This window comes from Nannospalax galili, unplaced genomic scaffold (genome assembly GCF_000622305.1).
Source record: "Nannospalax galili isolate Female #2095 unplaced genomic scaffold, S.galili_v1.0 scaffold255, whole genome shotgun sequence".
Lineage (NCBI taxonomy): Eukaryota > Metazoa > Chordata > Mammalia > Rodentia > Spalacidae > Nannospalax > Nannospalax galili.
Window position 1 is genome coordinate 5,358,877 of NW_008338999.1, and position 23,932 is coordinate 5,382,808.

Genomic DNA, 23,932 nt, shown 5'->3' on the forward strand with positions numbered 1-23,932 from the left:
TAGGGGTCATAAAGGAAAAATCCTTCCTCATTTCCTTATCATCCTGGATGTACAGTTTCAATAAAATGAGAGCAGTTTCAAGAGCACAGTCCTGAGAGAAATCTAAAGGTGCAAGCTTTCAGAATACATTGGTCCTCATTCTTTATTTTAATGGATACTGAGAATTAGACTGCCTTGTTCAAGCATTGTCATAATGCAGCATCATACCTCCAAACTGGACCCAAGGTCTACCACACCCCCAAAATAGAATGGCATGTCCTGTTAGTGCAGTAGTGAACACTCTATGTGAACATCTATAATTTCCTTACACTATTATCCCACTGCATTGGGACAATTCTTATTTTCCCATGCCTTGCAAAATGCCTGGCATGTCATGAGCAGATTAACCGATATATTAAATGACTTTGACAATCAGAGCACTGTGGCTTCAGAAAATAGACACACCCTGCCATCCTCAAGGTACCCACTGCCATGGTATATGCTAGAGATGAGCTAATGTCCTTTAAAGGGGAAAAATGTCTAAATAGTGCCACAAATAGCCTTTCTCACAACTTCTTTAACACGTAAAAGAGTTGACAAAAGGAAGAGATGAAGAACACACACACAACAATGAATCGTGTCCTCCCATAGGGAGGCATGAAAGGGAAATCTGTAATACCCCTTGATTCAAGTTTAAGTTACAAGATGTTCCAGTTTTAGATAGATTAGACAGATAGATGATAGGTGACGATAGATAGATAGATAGATAGATAGATAGATAGATAGATAGATAGATGACAGATAGAAGACAGATAGATAGATGATAGATAGATAATAGATGATAGATAGATGGTAGGTAGATAGATGATAGATAGTTGATAGATGATAGATAGATGACAGATAGATGATAGACAGATAATAGATGATAGATTCATACATAGAGATATGTGTATATACATGTATGAGTGTATTTATGTATATTTTTTCAGTGGTTTTAAAACTGTTTGAAATAGTTATAGTAAAACAAGAGTTTGCTACTTTTTAAAACTTTAAAAATCTATCCTGATGTCTTCTGAAATACAGATCAAAACTGTATCTTTAAAACAACAAAAGAAAGAATCTAGATCTTCCCTGTCTAATGTAATCACCAACAGCCTGGAGTACTTGGTTACTAAGCACTGCATTGCAGTTGGGAGTGGGTCTAAACAGAAAAGTCCCACATAAAGTGAAATTCTATGTGGATTTGCAAGACCTAACATCCCCTCCCCCCAAATAACAGAAAATAATTAATATATTTTTAAATTGATTACATGATGGAATTATGTTTAAGATATATAGGGTTCATAAAATATATATTGAAATGAACTTCTATTACATTTTATGCAGCTACTGGAAAGATTTTAAATATGGGCTGCATTGTATTTCTATTGGGCTTCATGGTGTGGCTTCTACTTCCACATCTGTTGACCTATTGGAAGCCATGCATAATGGCACAGTAACCATTACTGGTCTCAGGATTTAAAAGGAGCCAGAGCTTAGGAGAGCTGCAAAGATATCATGGATTTTTGAGACTTTATTTAGCTTGCATATCTGTTTTCTCAGCAAGTATAAATATAAAATTAAATATGGGCAAAACTCTTTAGAAAACTTCACTTTTGTGCCTATATTATAATGTCTTGAACTTTAAAGATGAAATGTCCCTGTTATGGTATCCATATTTCTATGGGCATGTGCTAATGCTCCTGGAATTTCCAACCTGTTTTTTCTTTATTATAATTTTTATCTAGTACTCATAGATGATTTTTTATGTTCACAAACTATTTGAATGCAGTGAGTTCAATAAATAATCTCTGAATATATATATGTTAATTTATATATAAAACAGCAGATGGGACTTTAGGAAAATTCTTATAAGTAAATTAAATAAATCAGTCACCAAAGGAAAAAAAGTAATAAAGACATGAAAAAAAATCCAGAATACTCTTTCAATATGTCCCTGAAAACCCAAACTGCCTCTGAGGGCATAGCCATCAAAAGATCATTAATGTGACTTTACATCTTTTGACACCTCCAACTTTTTGTTGCCATAGTTTTGATTTCTCTCACATTCACGAGGACTATATCTCAATGACGAATTCCTGACTTTTTAAAAAAAATTTGCATCACTAAAACACTGCCCAGTTCCTATCACGGATATGATAACAAAACTGTTTTAAAAATAGAAAGACAGAAAGCAAAGAAGGAAGAAATAAAGAAAAATAGAGGGGAAGATGGAGGAAGGGGGAAGAAGGAAGGAACGCAAAGGGAGGAAAATGGAAGGAAAAAGAGAAAGGGGAGTAGGGATGCAGGAGAAGGATGGAGGACACAGGAAAGGTGAAAATCATTTTCACTTGATTAATTAAAAACCTCCATATCCTCCACCTGAATGATGTTAGGCAAGCTGCATGGAAGTTCCAACTGGGGCAATTTTATATGTAACATCATCACCATCCAATGGCCAATGGTAAAATATTAATGACTGTCTCATATCCCTGTTCCAAATATTCATGTACAGACTAGATTTGTGGCTCCGAATTCATGGCTTCGGCAATGCTTTGATACACTAAAGAAACTGTTCGGGCTAGAGGAATGGCTCAGCAGTTAAGAGCACTAGCTGCTGCTGCAGAGGAGCCGGGTCAAAATCCCAATACCCACATGGCGACTAAAACTGTAACTTCAATCCCAGGGGATTTGACGCCCTTGTCTGCCTTCCACAGGCACTGCACGACATGGGTGCACTCATACACATAAAATAAAAATAGAAAAAAAATTTTTTAAAGGAACTGTGTTCATTCCAGCTGCCCAGGCACAAAGCAGCCTCTTCTTTCATAGTATGAAGAGCGCCCAAAAATCCTGGTTTACATCTTTGTCGTTTCTACACATCTACTACATAATTGAGAGTCATTTACAAAAAGCAGGATTAACGCAGAAGCATATGAAATACTATTTAAATACAAATACTTTCGTCAGGCTTGGAGAGATGGTTCAGCAGTTAAAGGCACTGGCTGCTCTTGCAGAGGACCTAGGTTTAGTGCCCAGAACACACATGGCAGCTCACAACTGTCTGTAACTTAAGTTCCAGGAGCTCTACTCCCCTCTTCTGACCTCCCTGGGTATTGCATGACATGGGTGAACTTATATGAGTGCAGGCAATACACTCACACACATAAAAAATATATATATCCAAAAACCAAAAGTTTATGGGATGGAGATGACAGAAAAACTCAATGTTAGCCCTTCCCAGACCATTATGACCAAAGTATCCGATTGTTTATTTCTGTTCAATATTACATTGGATTGTTATGTTGAACATGTTTGTATCTGTAGGCTTTCTCCACCTTACTTTGTAAGTGCTACACCTTCCAGTGGCATATCAGCCCCTTGATTTTTATGTAGAATCTATTCCTTCCTCTGATCTCCCCATTATCGTTGATTTATGTTGCTTTGTAGCTTGCTTCAATTACATATCAATCATTACTCTCTTCACCTGTTCAAGATGCTGTCCTTACACAAACTTCTCAGAACATGACAATTAAAGGGACTAAGTGGAAGATACACTCCTTTTCACACCTCCCAGTGGCCCCAGGAATGCATCCTTTACTGTCACTGGAGACTCATGCAAAAAGAATGGATTTCAGATGTTTGAGATGAAGTTTCTTCTTCTGCAAAAGAGTAATGCCAATAAAAAAATTGATAGAGCTATGGTAAAAAGTTATACTCCCTCCCACATCAACATCTTCAAAAGTACAAGCTTTTATACAATAAGCATCTAGTATAAGGAGACTGGAAAGTAAGTTCAAGTGACTGGTCCCACATTACACTAATTAATGGTAGAAGCAAGATCCAAACCAAACTATGCCTGATTTTTAAATCTGCATCACTAAACATTAGTTCTCATTTCCTCTCAACCAAATCCAAACACTCCTACCAAGATAACTCAGAAACATCCTGTCATTGAGAGGATGTCTGTTTCCATTGGTATTTGTACATCAACCAGTAGCTGACGGCCTGCTAGGTCCAGGATGCTCTCCTAGGCTCTCTTGTGTTATTTTTAAAGTCAATACTATGTCATCATACTCTATATGAATGCCAGGATGAACATCTGGCAGAGAGCTTCTCTTCTGGCAACTGTGAGGTCAGAAGGTTGGATCCATATTAAAGTCTCCTTAATGTGATTACATTATATCTGCCATTTAAACTCTACCCAGATTCAGTTCCAGCTCCCCAGGTCTGTACTACTCCAATCCAGGATAGTTCCTGGTTTCTTTGGCTGAAGATCCTCATGTGGACTATCAAATTCTGCACCCAAGAGTGTGTACCCGAAACCCCATCTCACAAATTCATTCACTCCTTTGCCCCCTCTCAACTTGCATCGGACCAGGCTTGCTTGTCTTACTAAGAGTATTTGCTTCCATTCCCCACCTCTTTCTATCCTCCACACTGCCCTGAACCCTTTCAGAGTTCTAGTTCCAGCTCCCATCCCTCCTCTATCCCTGGACCAGCACTGAGATCAGACATCCAGGTTAATACCACCTGTTAGGGCTGCTTGCCAGAGCCTGCCTACCCACAATTCAAGAAGCCATGCTTTTGGACCTGCCTATTCCCCAGTATACCAGGGGTTACACCCATCTCAGGCAGAGGACAGTTCTAGCATCTCTTTGTCATAAGACCCAAATCATGAGGTCCGTCTGAATCATCTCTCTCTTTTCTCCTATGCCCAGCTTTCCTGGCTTGGTTTTCCCATACTGCCAAAGCTTTTACTGCTTCAGCTCCTTATGGTCTTTTTAATGCATCTCCTCTTTCTAACTCCTTTCAGATCTCTTCTCTAAGTAAAGGAAGCCAAAGCACTGGCAAGCTCCTTCTATAAAGTTTATACAAATCCAATTAATCCAATCAAAGCGTGTTTGTGAAAAGCTGGTCTCCTGTGCTCTTTGAAGTCACTTCCCATGAATGGGAATCTTAATTAGATGACTAAAATTAGAAAACTGGTGCATCTTGCAAGAAAACCAAGTGCATTTAATCCTTGATACTATAAATTGGAAAGTCTGAGCTTCACCTACCAAGAATTATGCAGTTGTATTTCACATGCCTTTGATCAGTGTCTATCAGAAGAAACTGCAGCATTCTATCTTTAAACCTCTACAGCATTATATAAATGTGTACATTCCCCTTTCATTTCCAATCCATAATGAAAAGATTGAAGACATTTATTACAAAGGTGAGCACTCCTGTTATGCAATTTGGAAAAATTCAACTGGAGATGAGGCTTATATAGAAGCAAAGCAGTAATAGTAATAGAATAACCTCACCAATTTAAATTTTAAACTGTTCAGTCCAAGCATAACCTTTCAAGATTGTACAAATATTTATCTATTAGCATTGTTCATGTTGCAAAAACTGAGAATCATGGAGTTGACTTCTTAGTAACCAATTAATTAAAATTTTATTTCAAAGTGGCATTTATATTTGATAAGAACAAAACCATAAAACTTCTCAAACACTGCTGGTGACCAATACCCATGTGCTAAATATTTCACTAGATTCCTTAAAACTCTAAACCAGCATCTTTACTTTTCCCTTTTGTTTCTAAACTCAAATCAGGCACAGACAGAGAAGTACTTTTGTAAGGCAGGTAGGTCAAGAAGACAGAATGGGTGAGACTGAGAGGCAAGGATGCTTAGCTCAAGTCTACCTTGTCAAGCTGGTAAGGGAGGACTGAGTTCAACTCCAATTATCATTGAATGTATATTCCCCAAAGAGTTATGTTCTGAAACAGAGTACTTCAGTGCTATGAGCACTCTCCTATTCCAGCTAGTCATTTAGATTCTGCAGCCTGCCACACTCCCCCTAGCCTGAATCACTGTGCACACCATCTTCTCAGAACACTCATTTCCTTGACTAGCTATCTGCTGTCACAGTCCCTTCTTCTGTCCTCCTCATCCTGCCTACACTCTCTATTATGTACATCTCTGTCACGATCATTAAAATATACTAGTCTAGGAATCCCTTCTATGAGTATCTAGAATCTACCACATACAAAAAGCTTTATCCAATGAAAGACCCAATGATTTTTTCTTTCAATGAATACATGAAGGATTAGGTTTTTGAGCCCCAGATCATTGTTATACAACAGGATGTTATTGGGCTGTTTCACATGTACTGTTTGATAAGGTAAGGAGCTAATTTCCATATGTTTCGTATTTCACTCTAATTGGCAAGTCTTGAATTTTTAGTGAAAGTATTTATAAACAATAAAATCCCAATTTCACTTTCCCAGCCTTAAGTCGATTGAAATTGTAAGTGATTTGCTTGCCCAGGCAGCACTGAATCTTTCTCTCCTTGTTAATGTCATTCTCTAAAGTATCACTAATTTCTACCATCCTCTGAGGAAAGAAACGCTTCCAGAATAGTTCTACATATTGAGACTGGTCTTTCATCTCTTAATCTATGGTTGCTAATAAAAATGTGTGAAGCGTGATTCAGAGATCCCGAATGGCAGGAAAACAGTGACTCATCTCATTTAGAAACTCTTCCAGCTGTCCAACTGCAACATCAAAATAATTTCTCTAGGGACTGCGGAGATGGCTCAGTGGGTAAAGGACTTACTGTGCAAAGATGAGGATCTGAGTTTATATCCACAGCATCTACATTTTTAGAAAATGTGAGTTTGACCGCAAGCACCTGGGAGGTGGAAACAGGGAGATCCACGGGGCTTGCTGACCAGCCAATCTATCTATATCTGTGAGTTCCAGGTTCAGTGAGAGACCCTGTCTCAAAAAATAAGATGAAAACCAATTGAGGAAGATACCTGCCATTGACCTCTGGCCTATGCACACACAAACACACACACACACACACATATGCATGGGTACCACCACCCCATGCACAAATACACGCACACAAAGCTTTCTAATTTTGTCATTCATAACATGTAAAATGAATTAATAGTTTAATCAATGAAGCTTTAAAAAGATGGCATGATCATTGGTAAAATGACCAGTGTGTGTGTGTGTGTGTGTGTGTGTGTGTGTGTGTGTGTGTGCTGGAAATCAAACCTATGCATGCTAACCAAGCATTAACCATACCACTGAGTTACATCACCAGCCCCTCTGATGTATTTTGGAGAACAACAAATTTAAGTGCATTGAAATACAAAAAAAACTCACACTTGATTTTTAAAAATATTTAATCTAGTATTTTATGTGTATGACTGTATTGTCCGCATTTGTATAAGTGTACTAGTGTCATGCAATGCCAGTGGAGGTCAGAGGAAGTTGTTGGATCCCCTGGAACTGGAGTTTCAGGTGGTCATTGCTACCATGTGGGTGCTGGGACTCAAACTCTGTCCTCTGCAAGAGTAGTCAGTGCTCTTAACCACTGAGCCATTTCTCCAGCCCTCACAATTGATTTTTTAAGAGTATATGCAGTACAAGTTCTTTTGTAGTGACAATTTAAACTTCTAAAAGTATGTGCCATGTGTAATTTAAGACATTAGAAAATGAAATGGTGATTATAAAGCAAAACCATAAGGATGTTAAACATTTGTAAATAAAAATGACAGGTATTAGAAATACTCTCCACCTAAATGAGATTTACTCTTGGAGTACATTCTGCATAACTTTGAATAAATGAAAATTTAAATGAATACAGAGAGGAAAATATCTGAAATTAATGGTTACTTCAAACATCTTAGTGTCAATTGCATTAAACATGAATTTTTCACCGGGCGTGGTGCCGCACGCCTTTAATCCCAGCACTCGGGAGGCAGAGGCAGGCAGATCTCTGTGAGTTCAAGGCCAGCCTTTTCTACATAGTGGGTTCCAGGACAGCTGGGGCTACAGGGAGACCCTGTCTCAAAAAGACAAAAATCCTTCAAAGCATAAAAATTTTCTCCTTAATAATTAGTAGATGTGAAAAACATTACCATTGAAATCTACTTGATGACTTTATATCTTTGTTCAAATGCCAAGGAGCTCAGAAAGTAACCTACTGTGACTAGTAATAATCAGGTATATAGAGATTAGAAATGCGTGTGCAAACATCTGTCAACTGCATTAAAATGAATTTTTCTGTATGAAACTGTGTATTTTAATAATGAAATGGAGATTTTTTAAAAAGGTTAAAACCTCCTTTAATTCCATGTCTTAAAGGGTTTGTCCTGAGTACAATATTGTATAACTGTATTAATTCAACTGTAAACCTAAAAATTTACAGCCAGTCTTGAAATGGATGCATCTTAGCTCTGGAAATTGTTATTGAATATGTCAATGCTGTTGTCATGAAATGCTTCTTCTAATTATATGGTTATTAAATAAATAATTTTTAAAAATGGAAACATTAAATACCTTGATTTTGAAAAAAATTATTTGGACTCGATAATCTAAATATCTATGAGAGGATAATGCACTTAAGTACATTTTATCAAAATTACATTTACTCATATACCAAGGAAATTAGTAATAATCTTAAATAAATAGAATTCCTGATGGCTAATAAAGAGACTCACCACTGGTCAGAACGCCTAGAGAAAAAAGTGACTTGGAGTGCTCAGCCCTAAATGAGACATCTATAACACCCTATTCCCAAGGCTCAGGAATCGTCAGGGCAGAAAGTTTTTAAGAACCAGAGGCTAGGAAGGACTGCTGTGAGTCCATATCTTCTAGACACAGCAGGACCACACTCATGAGCACGCAGCAGCTGTGGTTATCTGCACAAGATCAAGCAAATTCACATTCCAGAATGGAAAGGGGAGGGACACACAGGACACCATCCCTCACTGCTGAACTATTAGCAGTTGACCTGACTGTTGCTTGTCCTCCTCTCTTACCAGAGGTGTGGCCCCTGGCAGTTTGCCCAGGCTTCAGAGGATGGCCCCACACCCATGCACATATGGGCAGCAATAATTGGATTCAGTGGGATTAAATAAAAACAGGGGAATGTGAAGTCAGTGAAATTGGGAAGGGACATTGTTTGAGGTGTCTGGAAGGACTATGAAGGGGATTGTGGGGATTGGATATGATCAAAATATATTGTATCCACAAGGAATATTTTTAGTGCTAAAAAATGAAAAAACGAATACCTGGAACAATGTTAATTTCTATTGATTCTATTATTCTCAAATATAACAAATATTATAGCTACCATTTGACAGGTTATTAGGTAGTGAACGAGAAGCAAAGATATTTATAGGGCATATTTGTTAGTCTCTAGGAATTTTTAACCTTTTGACAGCCAACATGTTTATATGCAATTAATTCAATATTTATCCATGTATGTCTGTACTGTATTATACATGATGTATACAATTAAAAGTATTTTAATAGTCATCTGATTCCAAGACAGAAAATTCAATTAGAAAGATTTGTCTAAGGTTCAGGCTTAATGTATGAGAAGCCCAAATGAGTTTGAAATACATGGAAAATGCCACAATCCTCTAGTAATGCCTTTTGCAAATCATCAGTCTGTGGGAAGATGCTGAATCTATTCCTTCACTAGGTGAGGTAGCTAATGGCAAAGTGGTTCTATGTCATTGAAGGCTAAGGCATTAATGAATAAGATCGTAAGAAAAAAAAAAAACAGTATGCTCTGCTGCCTGGGAGCAAAATCACCCCTGAGATTCATCAGTCCATGCAAAACAAAAGATGAAAGACTGCAAGACATCCCAAGCACAGTTAGATGCGGACAATCAGAAAAGTAGACTGAAGTTCAAATCCATGCTGCATGAGGACAATTCTCAGTTTTACAAAAGTTAGTCAAACTGAAAAATAACTTCAAATATTGGAAAACCTCCCAAGCTGTTCCATTTGGCTTTAAAAGATTGAGAGAGACAATGAGCTAAAGATTCAGGGAGATATACAATTTCATTTTATGATGGAATGTCCTAATAGTCACACTTGTTTGATACACAGAAAGGGCTGCCTGGGGAGGCAAGGAGCCAGTCTCAAGCCTTTCCAAGCAAGTTATCTACAGACACAGGGGCCAGAAAAAAATGACCCAATTTTATCAAAGTCTCCAGGTTGGTCAGCAGCAGAGCAGGGAGAAATGCTCAGGTACCTGCATGTCAGGCCAGTGAATCGATCCTTTCATTATGTCTTGTTCTCTCTGGAGGTTTTCTCTGGAGCAACCCATTCCACACCCACGAGACCCTCTCTGTTTTATAGAGTGCATAAGACAAGAAGAAACAATCATTATGTAAAAAAGAGTTTCTAAGAAAGACAGATCACAGTTGACCAGAAGCTTCAAGGAAGGCTGTATCAAAGGGGTGGCCCTGAAGCTGCCTAAAGAATGGGGTATGTAAATAGATGGAGACGAGAAGCAAGGAAAACTCATAAGCACAGCATAGCAGAAAACTGCTTTTCCAGTCTTGGCTCTTTCCCAGGCAAGGGCACCAGGACTAGAAAAATATTTTGTCTATTATTCTGAGAATAGTACAAAGAACACTTCGCCCTTTAAAAATATGAGTTCCAATATGTATATATAAAGTCTACTTTTTCATATATATATATATATATATATTTGAATCACATTTCCATCCCTTGTTCCAAGCTTTAAGGCAAAGATTATGCTTGCACACAGCTCATATTCTCTATATTAGTGATGTTATTTGTATTAGAATCACAATATAAGAATTTAAAAGGTGCCCACCAAAAATGGATAGATTGTTACCCATTTACCAGTAGTAAACTCCAAAATGGGGTTTTGCTTTGGGCTGAGAAGATTTTATGTTAAAAACATAAAGGAATTATCAAAGAGTCAAATGTATTGGGATTCAGACATTCTTTTGTGTGTGTATGTTTGCACGTGTGGTATATTCCTGTGCATACATGTGGGGCTGGTGCTCAGCCAGGTGTGCAGATATAGAGGCCAGAGTTTGACCTAGGATGTTTGCTCTATTGCTGTCCATCTTGGTTTTTGAGACAGGGTCTCACACTGACCCCAGAAGTTGCCATCTTGGCTAGGCTCACTGTCCAGGAAACCCCATAGGATCACCCTGCCTCCATCTCCTCAGCACTGGGTTACAGGTCTACACACCACCAGCCTAATATTTTTATTTGGGTGCTAGGGATCTGAACTCAGGTCCTCATGCTTAGGCGGCCAGCATTTCACCTAGGAAGCCATTTCTCCAGACCCTTTTCTTCATCCATTCCTGCTTCTTCCAGATCATAGATTAACTATTAGCTAAAAACACAGTAACTTCTTTTGGGTCAACAGTACAAGTCACAGGAAAAAAATAAACTATCATCACAAGTGCACACAAGTGTACTTGTGTGCTTGTGTACTTGTGTACATCACAAACCTATTTCCCTCTCCCAAATAGCTGCAAAAGAGAAATTCGCTGCAGGTGGTTTTTAATCCTCTCCTCAAGGAGAAGGCAAAACTAGTGTACAGGGGACGATTCTTGCAAGGCATACCACTTCCATCTTGTGTATCGTAGGCTACTTCCTGAATCTTTCTGAGTCTCAGTGTTGTCATCTGTAAATTGATATAATAATAGGACTACCTCACAATATTGAGAAGAGAGCTAAATTAGTTAATACGTATATCACTCATAATACTGCCTGATAAGTACCAAGTACTCTAAAGATATTAGGCACTTCCCAATGTCTCATTAACTGCGTGGCCTTGGACATGTCATTGCATCTCTCTGGGAATGTATTGGAAAATTAAGAGACAAAAAATAAAAGATTCTTAAGTCCTCTTTCATGGCTGAATAGTTCTTACTATGAGGAAGCATGTTCTCTTTCACACTGAATTCACAAACCTTTTCCAAAAATGGAATGTCAGAGCCTAATTGTGCAGCTTGAATAAAGCATCCACTGGATTCCCATATCTGTATTCTAGACTTAGCCCAGAAATACAAGGGGGACCCCAAGTAATCATGTGATGAGGAGCCAGAGAGAAGAGGAAACAAATGTCTCTTTGTGAGAGACCAAGAGGGTTGTCACGTAGTTTTGACTAAGTCTCTTCATTCATTTTGGTAGCTGAGCTAACATTGCTCAGGCACATGGAATGGAAGAGGCCATTGTTACCAACCCAAAGATACAGTTTTTCTTTCAACTGGAAATGACAGGAGTTCATTTGAAATTCCATGATGAATCCCCAGGTGCAGCATCTCTCCAAGACTGCTCAGTTTCAGTGGCTGTGAGATCATGGCATTTTGCTTTGATGAGGTCCCTGGAAACACAAGATGCTCCTCAGTGTAAAAAGTGTTTCTATGCACCCCAGCATGAGAGGATGCTAAATCTAAAATGGAGATTTCAACAAAGTACAGTTTCTGCTGTCAATTCAGAGCACACAAGAAATATACAGATGTGGGAGTTACGTCAATACAAATCTGACCTCCCTTAGCAAGGGAATTGCACAGGTTATTTCAGTAATATGGAAATATATCAGCAGTGTATTTACTCCACTGCCCTATAATGTTACAGTTATTTATTGTTTTGAAAGACAGGGAGAGGAATTCAGTCCTTGTTTTGGAATTTTGTAACAAGTCATTTGAGCTCTTCGAATCTTCATTTCAAAGTATGCTACACATGGATTTCATTCACCAAATATTTGTTCAGAAAAAGGAAGAGATGGAAGAAGTCTGTGGGGCAGAAGGGTAGTAACATTGTACACTTTTTTCCTTTCTATTATTTCATTTCCATTCATTTTAGATATCACCATATGATTCCAAACACAGTGCATATTACCAGAAAATAAATGAAAATTTCAATAGGCTAACAAAATATGAATGTGACAATAGGGAAAATATTATTACAATTATTCATCCACTTAGCTAATGCATCTTGAATGTATCTTAATGTATCTTGAATGGTGAAGTTAAAAAGAGCCAGTTCCTACTATGAAATATGCAATTAATATTGGTATAGTCTCTGTGATGTGCATGTACCAGCTCGTTGATGCTCTGTCTTGAAATGGCCAGCTAAAACTCTACTCAAGTACATTTTAGATTATGATTTGGGTCAGAAATGCCCCTGAAGCTCATGTTTTGAAGACTTGGTCTCTGATGTAGCAGTGTCCAGAGATGGGGCCTGGAAGGGCTTGGATCGGGAGTGCCCTGAGCTCCTCAGAGGATTAATTGATTGATGGATTCATAGCTTAATGGATTTGTTATAAAAGCTGTCTGGACAACATGAGTTGGGTAGCAGTAGCTTTCCTTCTTCATATAATTCCACCACGATGTACTGCCTCCCTATAGGCCTAAAGGACGAGCAACCACAAACTGAAACCATGAATCAAAATAAATCCCTCCTCTTTGTAAGTTATTAATCTCATGTAATTTTCACAGTGACAGAAAGGAAAACAGGTCTTATAACATCAAAGAAGTTGCTCAAAGTATTTTTGTTATCTGTATGTTAGTTAACAGACGACTTACTTAGCAATAAGAACATAAGAAGATTTTATATTGACAAAAGTGACTTTTAATTATGATGAACTGCTAAAAATGTGCTCTTATTGGTGAAGTGAAACAAATTTTATGTTTAACATTCACATACTGGATTAGCACATTTTAGGACTCTGATGTGATCTGTGCCCTATTCCCTAATGGGTTACTCTGAATGGATCCAGAGGAGTCCAGCAATGACTGGTTTCAGAAAATTTCTGCTAGGAGTATGTCAAACCAACTACCCAAATCCCACCTCAGCTGTGTTGACCCATCAGGGAAGATTTCATAAATCTAAAACACCTCCTACAACAGAGAGCTGGGAGTTAGTTGAACTTACAGGTTATCTGGACTCTTCAGCCTATTGTATTGAAAAGATATTAAATAATTTTAGGCCCAGCAGAATTTGACTTAATATTCAAATGCAAATTCATTGTAACTTCATCCCCATAGCTTCTGTGAGTGACTGGATACCTTATTAATCAAAAACAATCTGGATATTCAGCAAAACAAAATTGGCTTAAATCAGTTGGCAATATCCAGACTTCAAAATGCTCAAACCTGGTGACGGAAATGTGAATAAAAATGCATTATAACACACAGTATAAAATTATTTGAATGTCATAATTTGTATTCAGCTGGGAGAGTCCACAAGATCTGAATTGGTGCTAGGTCTGCATGGATCTATCAGAATGTTCTAGGAAGCTAGGTCTGGAGAGAAAAGAAGTGCTTTGTAGAGGCTAGAAGCAGGGGAGACAAAAATGAATTTCACAGGTGTATTAAATGCCAAAACTCATAACACACACACACACACACACACACACACACACACACACACTTTCATTCATACTCATTCTCAGTTGAGAAATACGTACCATAACATTTGTCTTTAAAATTTTTAACTATACCTGCCTTGAAAAAAATTCTAGAATTATGTTTTTATCCCCCTCAAAAAATGGTAATTTTACTGACAGTGATTCTCAAACTACATCTGTCATAATAAGACTAAAAATGTAACCAGCCTGCTGAGTGAAAACAGGCATTCTCAGAAATAGTTTAAATAGTACTGAATATGGAGTTCTAGTTCATATATTTAAAAATATCTCCCATCCAAATATATTTCATTAAAAAGGGCTTCCTAACTATAATTGAAGGTCATTATTCTGACATCAGAACTCACCCTCTCAACTTGAATGGATGCGAATGTAGATCTGGGGAAATCAAGTCATATTGGCTATTATGGTAACTTGAGATATCAAAGCAGTTTTATTTCTGAATACAAATTTTAAATTCCCTTTTTCAAGTTATTTTTTTATTGGAACTGAACCTCTACATTAACAGGCATATGGCAAAGAATACATTGGTATTAGATCAATATGTTTTAACTTTCCTCTGTCTACTAGGTGTGCCATCATTTATGCTGTGAATCAAATTAGTGGCCAGCTATATGTAGCCAACAGAGCATTAGGTCTAAAGTAATAGGTTCAGACACTTGATGTATCATTTACCAATTGAAGTGAATTGTTAACCACCCTCGATGTGCACTGCACACACTCTCTGATTGATGTGAAAAGTATCAATTACCTCATTCATTCAACAAAAATCATTAAGTATGCATGATGTCATTTTATTCAATGGTAGCCATAAGAATTGGTGGCATTTATGTTAAAAGAGCAGCAATCACTTATTGAGCATTTATCACATACATGGTACATGTATTTAACTCTTGTAAGATATCATATTAAGTATCCTTATATCCGTTTTATAGACAAGAGAACTGAGCTTGGAGATGTAATTTTATACATCTTGTCTGAATTGTTAAGGAGTAAGGAATATGCCTTATATGTTTTAGAAGCCCAAATAATACCATTATACCTAGTAGGTGGTAGATGCAACATCATTCAAGAAGTATACAAATGTCTATTTGGTAGAGTGAAAAATTAAAAATCTGTGCGATGCAGTACATAATTAACAAATGGCATCACTGTATCCCCTGAAAACTCCATCTTAAATTAATATTATCAGAAATAATGAATATGATTACTAATAATAATCTTGAAACTACCTAGAGGTTAATGAAATATTTTGGAAAGTAGCACTATATATTCTAATAATAATATATAATATATAATAGTATATATAAACATATTATTTATGTATCAATAATATGTAATAGTAGTTGGGAGATCATTTTATACTGTCAACTCTTAAGCTACTCTTTGTACAGGAAAATCATGAAAGTATAAAAACTTTATCCATTTTTCCACCCCACAAAGTACATGCATAAGGCTGTGAAAGAAGCACTCCAGTGGTCTAACTGTAGGCCGTGACTAGGCGGCTACCCAACCCATGTGACCTGCTCACATGATGCCGTCCTTGCATGTATGGTGCTATTTACTGTCTGCAAAGTGTTTTCTTTCCCACCCATTTGTCACTCACACAAGCACTGAAAGGTATGAAGGAGTAAGTCAACATTTTCTACCTTAAGGTAATTGTCTCAAAGAATTCACAAGGATAAGGAGTGATGACAGGTGGAGGGGGAGAGAAAGGGAGGGAGGGGGAAACATAGAGGAGGAGAAAGGAAACTATCCATCCATTGTTTGGCTTCCTAAATCTTTGCTCTCCTTTACTATTTACTTATCAGGATGCAAAGGAGAGGGAACAAATGGAAAAAGAGGGATAAAGAGAAATGTTTCAAAAGAGGAAGAGAAGCCAGGTGTGATGGTGCACACGTTTAATCTCAGCACTCAGGAGGCAGAGGCAGGCAGATGTCTGTTTGAGCCAGCTTGATCTATAAGGTGAGTTCCAGGGTAGCCAGAGCTATGTAGTGAGACTATGCTTGGGGGGTGGGGTGGGAGGAGAAAGAGAAGGAGAGAGAGAAAAGAAGGGGAAAGGAGGAAAGTGAGTATGTGAGTGAACAAATATGAATGAGAATATCCAAGAAACAAAGACACTAAGAGACAACTAGAAGGGTTCAGACAGACCCACAAACCCCCAGAAGTAGTTTATTTAGGTACTCTTTAAAAAAGATGCATATTTGGGGGCTGGAGAGCTGGCTCAGCAGTTAAGAGCACTGGCTGCTCCTGCAGAGGACCCAGGTTTTATTCCCAGCACCCACATGGTGGCTAACAACTGTCCATAACTCCAGTTCCAGAGGATCTAATGCGTTCTTTCTATCTCAATGGGCATTGTGTGACACAGGTGCACTTACACACATGCAGGCAACACACACACATACAATAAAAATAATAGACAAAATACTTTTAAAAGGCACACATTTTAAAATTTCTTTTATGTATATATGTTAATAGATTTTTACATCTTGTTTCCATACATTCATGACACTCCAACATGTAGTACTAAGTCTCCTTCATCTTAAGAAATGTACCTTAAAGAGGGTGTTTCACCTCTACAGGCCATAGTTTCTAAATCTATATGGAGCCTGAGGCTCTACATAGGTGTGGGAACCACAACTGTACTGCTAAAAGAGGAGGCGTGCTTTGAATCAGAACAACAAAACTCTGAGTCCCTTCTGCCACCACCCACCTCTCTGAAGTGTTTCCAAGCTTAACAGAAAACAAAACAATTACCTTCACCACACACAGAGACCATTATTTACAGCAGAGCACGGTTTCCCATCAAACAAAGAAAACTAAAATTGAAGACAAAAGATTCTTTTTGAAAAAAATGACTTCTGGGATTGAATCACTATGACTAAAAGTCTTGAAAGATTAGTTAATGTGTCAAAATAAAGGTGTTTACAAAATGCACAAGCTTTGACAAATGGCACTGTCATTGTGAGACTCTGGATTTGTCATCTAACCTCCCTAAATTCAAGGCACCATCTTAATTTTATTGTGAAAATTGACTATTTTAATGAATTTAAATAACTAAAATGTAACACAATCATCTTACATCCTGTTGATAAAATGGATATAATGATAACGTGCTCAAAGAAAACACTCATAGTGAACACTAAAAGCAGCAATTCATGAAATATATCTAAAATAGGGTCTGGTGCACAAGAAATGGATAACCATTATTAGCTAGTATTTGCCTGTATGAAGGGGAGGGGTCCATAAATGTAGGAACCGTTAACTCAATTCTAAAAGCAGAGTTCAGAGTATTTCTTTTTTTTACTATTTGAACCTCCCAATTTGTGGCAATGGGATTGAACTGGACAGCTTTGATATGCACCTACTATTTTTCAAGCTGAGACCCCACCAACAAACAAACAAACACAGTTTGCTCCATGTTTTATGTGGCTTACTTTGATTAGTCATCACAACCTAGGAAGGAGTAGCCATACCAGAACATAAAGATGGTCACTGCTCTGACACATGTGTGAACTGATTTTTCTATTCATGATAACCCTATGAGGACAATTCTCACATCGTCTCCTATTTATCATTGAAGAAATGTAGTTATAGAGAAAATAATCAGGTATGCAAAGTTGGTTGGTCTAGGCTTCAGGTTCTCTTTTGATTCTGTATTAGAAGAATCAGATGACTCTAGTGTAGCTACTCAGGAGTTCTGGCAGAAGCCCAAGTCAGGCAAGAATCAGATGCTCTCAGGCTTCCTCCTAAGGTCTGGGCCCCTCTAGCCAGCAGGCAGAACACAATTTGGGAACCTTGCTGGGCAGAGGCTGGATTCAGACAATCTCATACAGTTTGCAATGGTCTGGGCCCCTACTATAAGGCAGGAAACCTAATCCTGCAACAGTAGTAGGGACTATAAGTGGTCCCAAGGTGGGAGGATGGGCAAGCCCTGACTTGGAAAGCTTACTACCACACAGAGGCTGGATTCAGGCACATTCATGCAGTCTGGAAAGTTCTGGGCCCCTAAAGGGCAGAGAAGTCTAGCCCTGAAGCAGTGGGAGGGGCTGCACTTGGTCCCAGTGTAAGGACATTTGGGCACAGCATGATTTGGAGGGTTCGCCACCACACAAGCTAAGAGGGTAGTCCAAAGATCTGGGGTGCTAAGAGCAAAGGTGGGCCTGTGCCTAAGGCTAGAAGGAAAACAGGATGCAAGGTCAGGGACATTGGAGTTGCTCAGGCTATAGGGGAGTCAAGGCACAGTGGGCAGGATCAGACTTACCAGGGAAGAAGACTGGTCTCCTGAATCCAAGGCAGGTTGGGGGTAGGGACAGCCAGGGTAGAAGACTAGTCTCAGGAGTCCAAAGGCAAGTTAGGGGTGGAACTCACCATATAGGCCACACTGGCCTTGATCTCACAAAGATCTACCTGCCTCTGCCTGCTGAGTTCTGGGATTGAAGGCATGTGCCACCACACCACACAATGGCTCAACTGTTAACTTTAACTTCTCTTTCAAGGTGTAGCTTAAAGGCTGGTAATAATGCAGCTCACAAGGCTCTAGGCATAATCCACAGCACAGCCAAGAATTAAGTAATAAATTAATAATTAAAACTAAAGTACTTCTCAAATGCTGTCATTTTCATGAAGTCTTTCCCCATCCTTCCAAATAAAAGGGACGTTGACCTTCTCTGAATCATCGCAGGTCTTTGGGGTACATGCATACACATATATAAGTGGAAATGCATATGTCTATGCATATACATTTTCTTATTTTCTGTTTTGCAGTGCTAAGGACTTAAACTCAGGACCTTGCACATATTAGGTAAGCAAAATCTACCACTAAGCTACATCATTTGTCCTTGGATTTTTGATACAGGATCTTGCTGTGTAATTCAGTCTAGCCTTGAACTCACTATGTAGTCAAGGTTGACCTGGAGTTCATGATCCTCCTGCCTCAGCCTCTGAGGGCTGAGATTACAAGTGTGCACCACCACACCCAACAAAACACAAAAATGTTTCGATAAATATATTATGATCTCTAGTGTGTTTACCTAATTTCTCAAATTACACTATAAACTCCTTAGAATCAAAGGCCATATTTTATTTCTGAAATTAGCCTTTTAATCTCTATTCTTTCAGGCAAAGTTTTTAGCAGTCATGGATTCAAGAAACATTTTCTGGGGCTAGAATGTCTCAGCAGTTGCAGAGGACCTGAGTTTAGATCCTAACACCCACATCAGGTGGCTCACAACCACTATCATTCCAATTCTAGGTGAATTCAACAACACTGACTCTGTGGACACTTGCACTCATATGCAAATACCCACACATAAACATGCACATACACGTAACTAAAAATAATAATTAAAAACATTTCATGAATCATTATTTTACTATTAATAATATTGAGTTAGGAACATAGCTCAGAGTTAGAGCACTTCCCAGCAAGTTTCTGAGTTTGATCCATAACACCACAAAAATACAATATAAATTTTAATGATACAGTTACCTGTGAGAGAATATCAATTCTGGGCCAATAGGCATACTTATATAATTAATTTGTGAAATCCTATAACTGAAAGAACTGAGGTTTAATAAGCTTAAATAAATTGTTCAAGGTTATACAGCAAGCAGAATTCCCAACCCTTAACATTGCAGCAGAGTTATAATGGATCAGAAATCAAACGATTAAACTCCCATCCTGGGTCCCAAGTAAACACTACATAAAACTGATAAAGTTTAGCTATCTTAGGTAATGTACCTGTAATCTCAATGCTAAGGAATAGCACAAGTCTAAGGCCAACCTAGTCTGTGTAGAATGACGTACGTATCTCACTGCCAATAAATAAGTAAATGTAATACAATTCAAAAGACATATGCTTTTTAATTTTGGGATAGATAATAATTAGGAAATCCACAGGTTGTGATATTGAGGAAAGTAATTTTTCAAAATCACTGTCAAGATTAAATAAGTATAAAAGCTCACTAAACATATATATGAATTTTAATGATCAAAATATAATCAACTGTAAGAGATAAGGGGAAAGAGTCTGAAGCATCTGATGAGAAGAATGATTTATGAGCATATTGAGTATGTGTGTATGTGTTTTATAACAGCAAAAGCTAAGACTAGGAAGTTTGATAGGCTAGGGTTAAATTTCTTATGGCACATTTTAGCTCTGGTCCTTGAGGTACATCATCTTCCTAAACTTCTGTTCCCAAAATATTATGTTTCAAGAATATTAGTGGCTTCCAGAAACAGTGCAATTATCAGTGGGTGTAAGGTATATGAAAAACATACACATTATACACCGTACTGGAGTGTCTAAGAATAAAGTAATAAGTCCACTCTTGTTGGGTATTGTTAACGTTAATGGTATTTTCAGGAGCAGTGAGTGTGCTCAGGCCATGTTCTTGAGAAGAATGAGGTAGAGCTGCCATTGCTGCTTTGACTCTTCCTGTGGTGGTGACAGAATGCACCACTCTCAGGAGCACAAAGGTAAGCAAAGGCCAGCATGACAGCTGTCCTCCTTCTCTTCAAATTGATTCCTAAATCCATTTGCTCATACTTGAGAACTGAAGGCCAAGCTGGAGCTTTCCTTTTACAAATCTCTGTATTTATCTGTCTCTCTCTGCCTCCCCCAAGCCAGCTCCCAGCTTTCAGACAGCAGCACGCTCTTCGGAAGAAGCAGAAGGATCACAGCACTTAGCATCAGTCCTCTGGGTATAGGAACACCATACCTACTTTTCCTTGTTGTTGTTTCATGTGCTTCCAATCTATAATCCGAACCCCGGTTTCCTCAAATGTTAGAAATAAGATCTAGAAAAGCTTCTCTGTATGTGTGTGAAGACAACTGTTCAGTGCCAGGCCCACAGTAGCACTCAGTAGTGACTAATTCCCTTTCTCTCTGCTAGGTAACCTCAAGTACCCTCTAGGTGGAGAAACTTCAAAATCTTTGGATCATTGTACTTTTGTCTGTAACTGGTACATGCCACCAAAGATGGATGTTTCAGAGCTGAAAAGTACTCTTTCATTGAAGACAGAGGATGGGCATTAACCAGGGAGGAGTTACAGACACTACTGATTATGGTTGCAACTGACTCAATGACCCAAAAGTAATTGGCATTTGTCTTAAAAAAGAGTCATTGGAAAATCACTGAGCCATTTAGCCTCCTGGAAAACATGCACCTAGGACTCCAGACACAGGCCAGCTTCTGCTCTGACACTTTATCAAATGGGACACAGAACTAAAAACATGCAGGTAAGTTGAAGAGTTCCGACACATTTTAGTAAATCCAACGTCAAAAAATAATGACAACAAAAAAAATTTCTGGGGCAAGGTCTGACACAATCCTAACCATTTTATGGAAGCTGAAGTTGAAGTCAGCTATCATAATAGGTGTGATAAAGTTACTTTGAAGCTTTCAAGAACTTGTTTGGTTTGTTTATGGGATTCATTTCTGTGCTAAGAACTTTTCTTTATTACAAAAACTATTAAATCACTTCCCTTAAGACCAAAGAAAGATAAATATCAACACCTAATGTATCCAACAAATACTCATCATTCATAATTGTAATTTATACATTTATCTATGAAAAATAAATTTCAATTTTCCTTTCCTTGTGATCATCTAATTTCCTATTTGTTATGTGGGGAGGGAAGGAAGGAGGGAAGAAAAGAGAGAGGACATCATGGGTGGGGAGCTTCTGATACTTTGTCAGTGTAAAAGAACTATAGTGTGGCTGATTTCTAAAGAAATACCACCACCTCCTACAAACAACTTTGCATTGTGTTTACATAGGCAAATTATGATGTAACTATTAGCTCAATCGTTACATATGCATGCATATATGTATACATGTTTGTCAGAGAATGTACTGTAAATCATCTCTCTCTCTCTCTCTCTCTCTCTCTCTCTCTCTCTCACACACACACACACACACACACACACACACACACACACACACACACACACACACACAGAGGCATAGAATCCATGAACCAGAAAGGCCAGGTTCTCAGCCAAGAAGAGTCAGGCACTAGAGCCGTCCTGGGAAAGAATAATCTTTAAATAAATCTAAAGTGCTTCTGTGATTTGACTCCTCTGTTCTGCTCCTGCTTTTCAGCAAAGCTCTGTTGCTGAGGCCTCTTTATTAGATTCCCCAATACATTTTTAGATATTTGTTCTTAGTGCATCTGGTTCTTTCATCTGGGGGCTAGGAGGTGGATGAACCAGAAATACAGGAATTTGCCCCTGCTCTTACTCAAAGAAGTCCCTTTCTGACACCTCTACCCCACCCGGCTGCTGCTGCTGCTGCAGCTCTTCCTGGCAAGATCAAGAGGAGATGAGCAATGAAGCCAGGGCCACAGATTGGATCAAGTGGAAATTCGCCCCAGAGACGCACACCCTTCCCATCCATCCAGACACCCACTCACCATCTCCTGCAGATCTCTTATCTGTCTCTGGATCACCCAGCCCCGGGGGCTCAGGGGGTGTGCGGGGGTGGCATGGGGAGAGACAGGGGCTGCCTTTGCAACCTCCCCCACACTCCCTGGAACAATGTCCTTGGGGGAAGGGCTGACACTAACTTGGAGGAAGTTAGATGGCAGAGGCTGGCGCACACGGGTCCTCCTGGAACCTTAACCCCTAAGGTGAGAGCGAGGGCTAGCAGCCCAGAGCTTACCACAAGCACGGGGACGCCAGCCGCCAGCGAGTAGAGGAGCACCGGGGGCACGGCGCTGCTGTCCTCCGGGCCCGGGTAGGGCTTGCGGTAGGCGCTGTCGTGGCAGAAGAAGCCCTGCACGTTCACGGTGAACGTGTCGGTGTATTCGAAGTAGTATGCCAGCATCACCGTCCCTGCCATGATCACCATCTGGAAATAGAGCATGCTGCTGATGAGTGCGGCGGGCAGCAGGGGCATGCACGCCTCCGGGCAGAGCCTAGCAGAGCGGGCGGCCGACGCGCCACAGGCCCCCTCCGGGCTCCACCGAGGCAGAGCCACCGGGGGCGAGGCGGAGGGGAGGCAAGAGGGCGACGGGCGGCGGGAGGCGGAGGCTGGCAGGTGCGGAGGCAGAGGCGGAGGATGAGGTCCGGCTCAGGGATGCTCTGGTAGGATGCAGAGGAGGCGACTACCCCCGGTTGAGTCCCAGCTCCGCCGCCCGCCCCTGCCCGCCGCAAGCACCGCCTGCCCTGGCGCGGGGTCGCGCGGAAGGGTGGGGAGTCCCCGGCCCTGGTACAAGAGCATCCGCGACACCGGGGTGCTGGGGGATCAAACGCTCGGGACAGCCGGGAGGAAGCGGCGTCGGTGGCACTGGACCCCTCGGAGGGCGGACGCTGTGGAGCTGCAGCAGCTCCTGGCCCGGGTAAAAACCAAAATCCAAAGAGGAGGGGAGGCAGCAGAGATGGAGCTTCTAGAAACACCCCTTGGAGGCGCCAGCTGGGCTGTTTCAGACCCCCCGCACAGCGCCCGGGAAGATGGTGCGGGGACACGTCTTCTGAACGCAAAGCCCACCAAAGCGCATAGCGCCCTGGTGGACTTGCTGCCTCTGGTGGCTCTGCCTGGATTCTGTGACCCCGGTGCCTGACACCAGCCGGTGGTGTGACTTCCAGGCGCGCTGATAGAAATGATCTCAGAGGATTTTAGATTCTGGAAGGCTTTGCCTCCCCTCCAGTTTCCCAAGGTTTTGTACATAAAACCACAGAATCAAAG

At 39.8% G+C, this 23,932-nt stretch overlaps 1 protein-coding gene across 2 annotated transcripts in view; it reads right to left on the minus strand.

Moving 5' to 3' along the window:
* Window positions 1-23,692, minus strand: part of Plppr5 (phospholipid phosphatase related 5) — a 130,891-nt gene extending 107,199 nt beyond the window's left edge. Inside the window, exon 1 of one of the 2 annotated variants that reach the window (XM_008833686.3) lies at window positions 22,907-23,692. In XM_008833686.3, coding sequence (XP_008831908.1) covers window positions 22,907-23,143 — 237 coding nt within the window. In that variant the 5' untranslated portion in view covers window positions 23,144-23,692. The remainder of the gene's footprint in view (window positions 1-22,906) is intronic. The other variant, XM_008833687.3, reaches the window with a different exon arrangement.
* Between the last annotated feature and the right edge of the window lie 240 nt (window positions 23,693-23,932).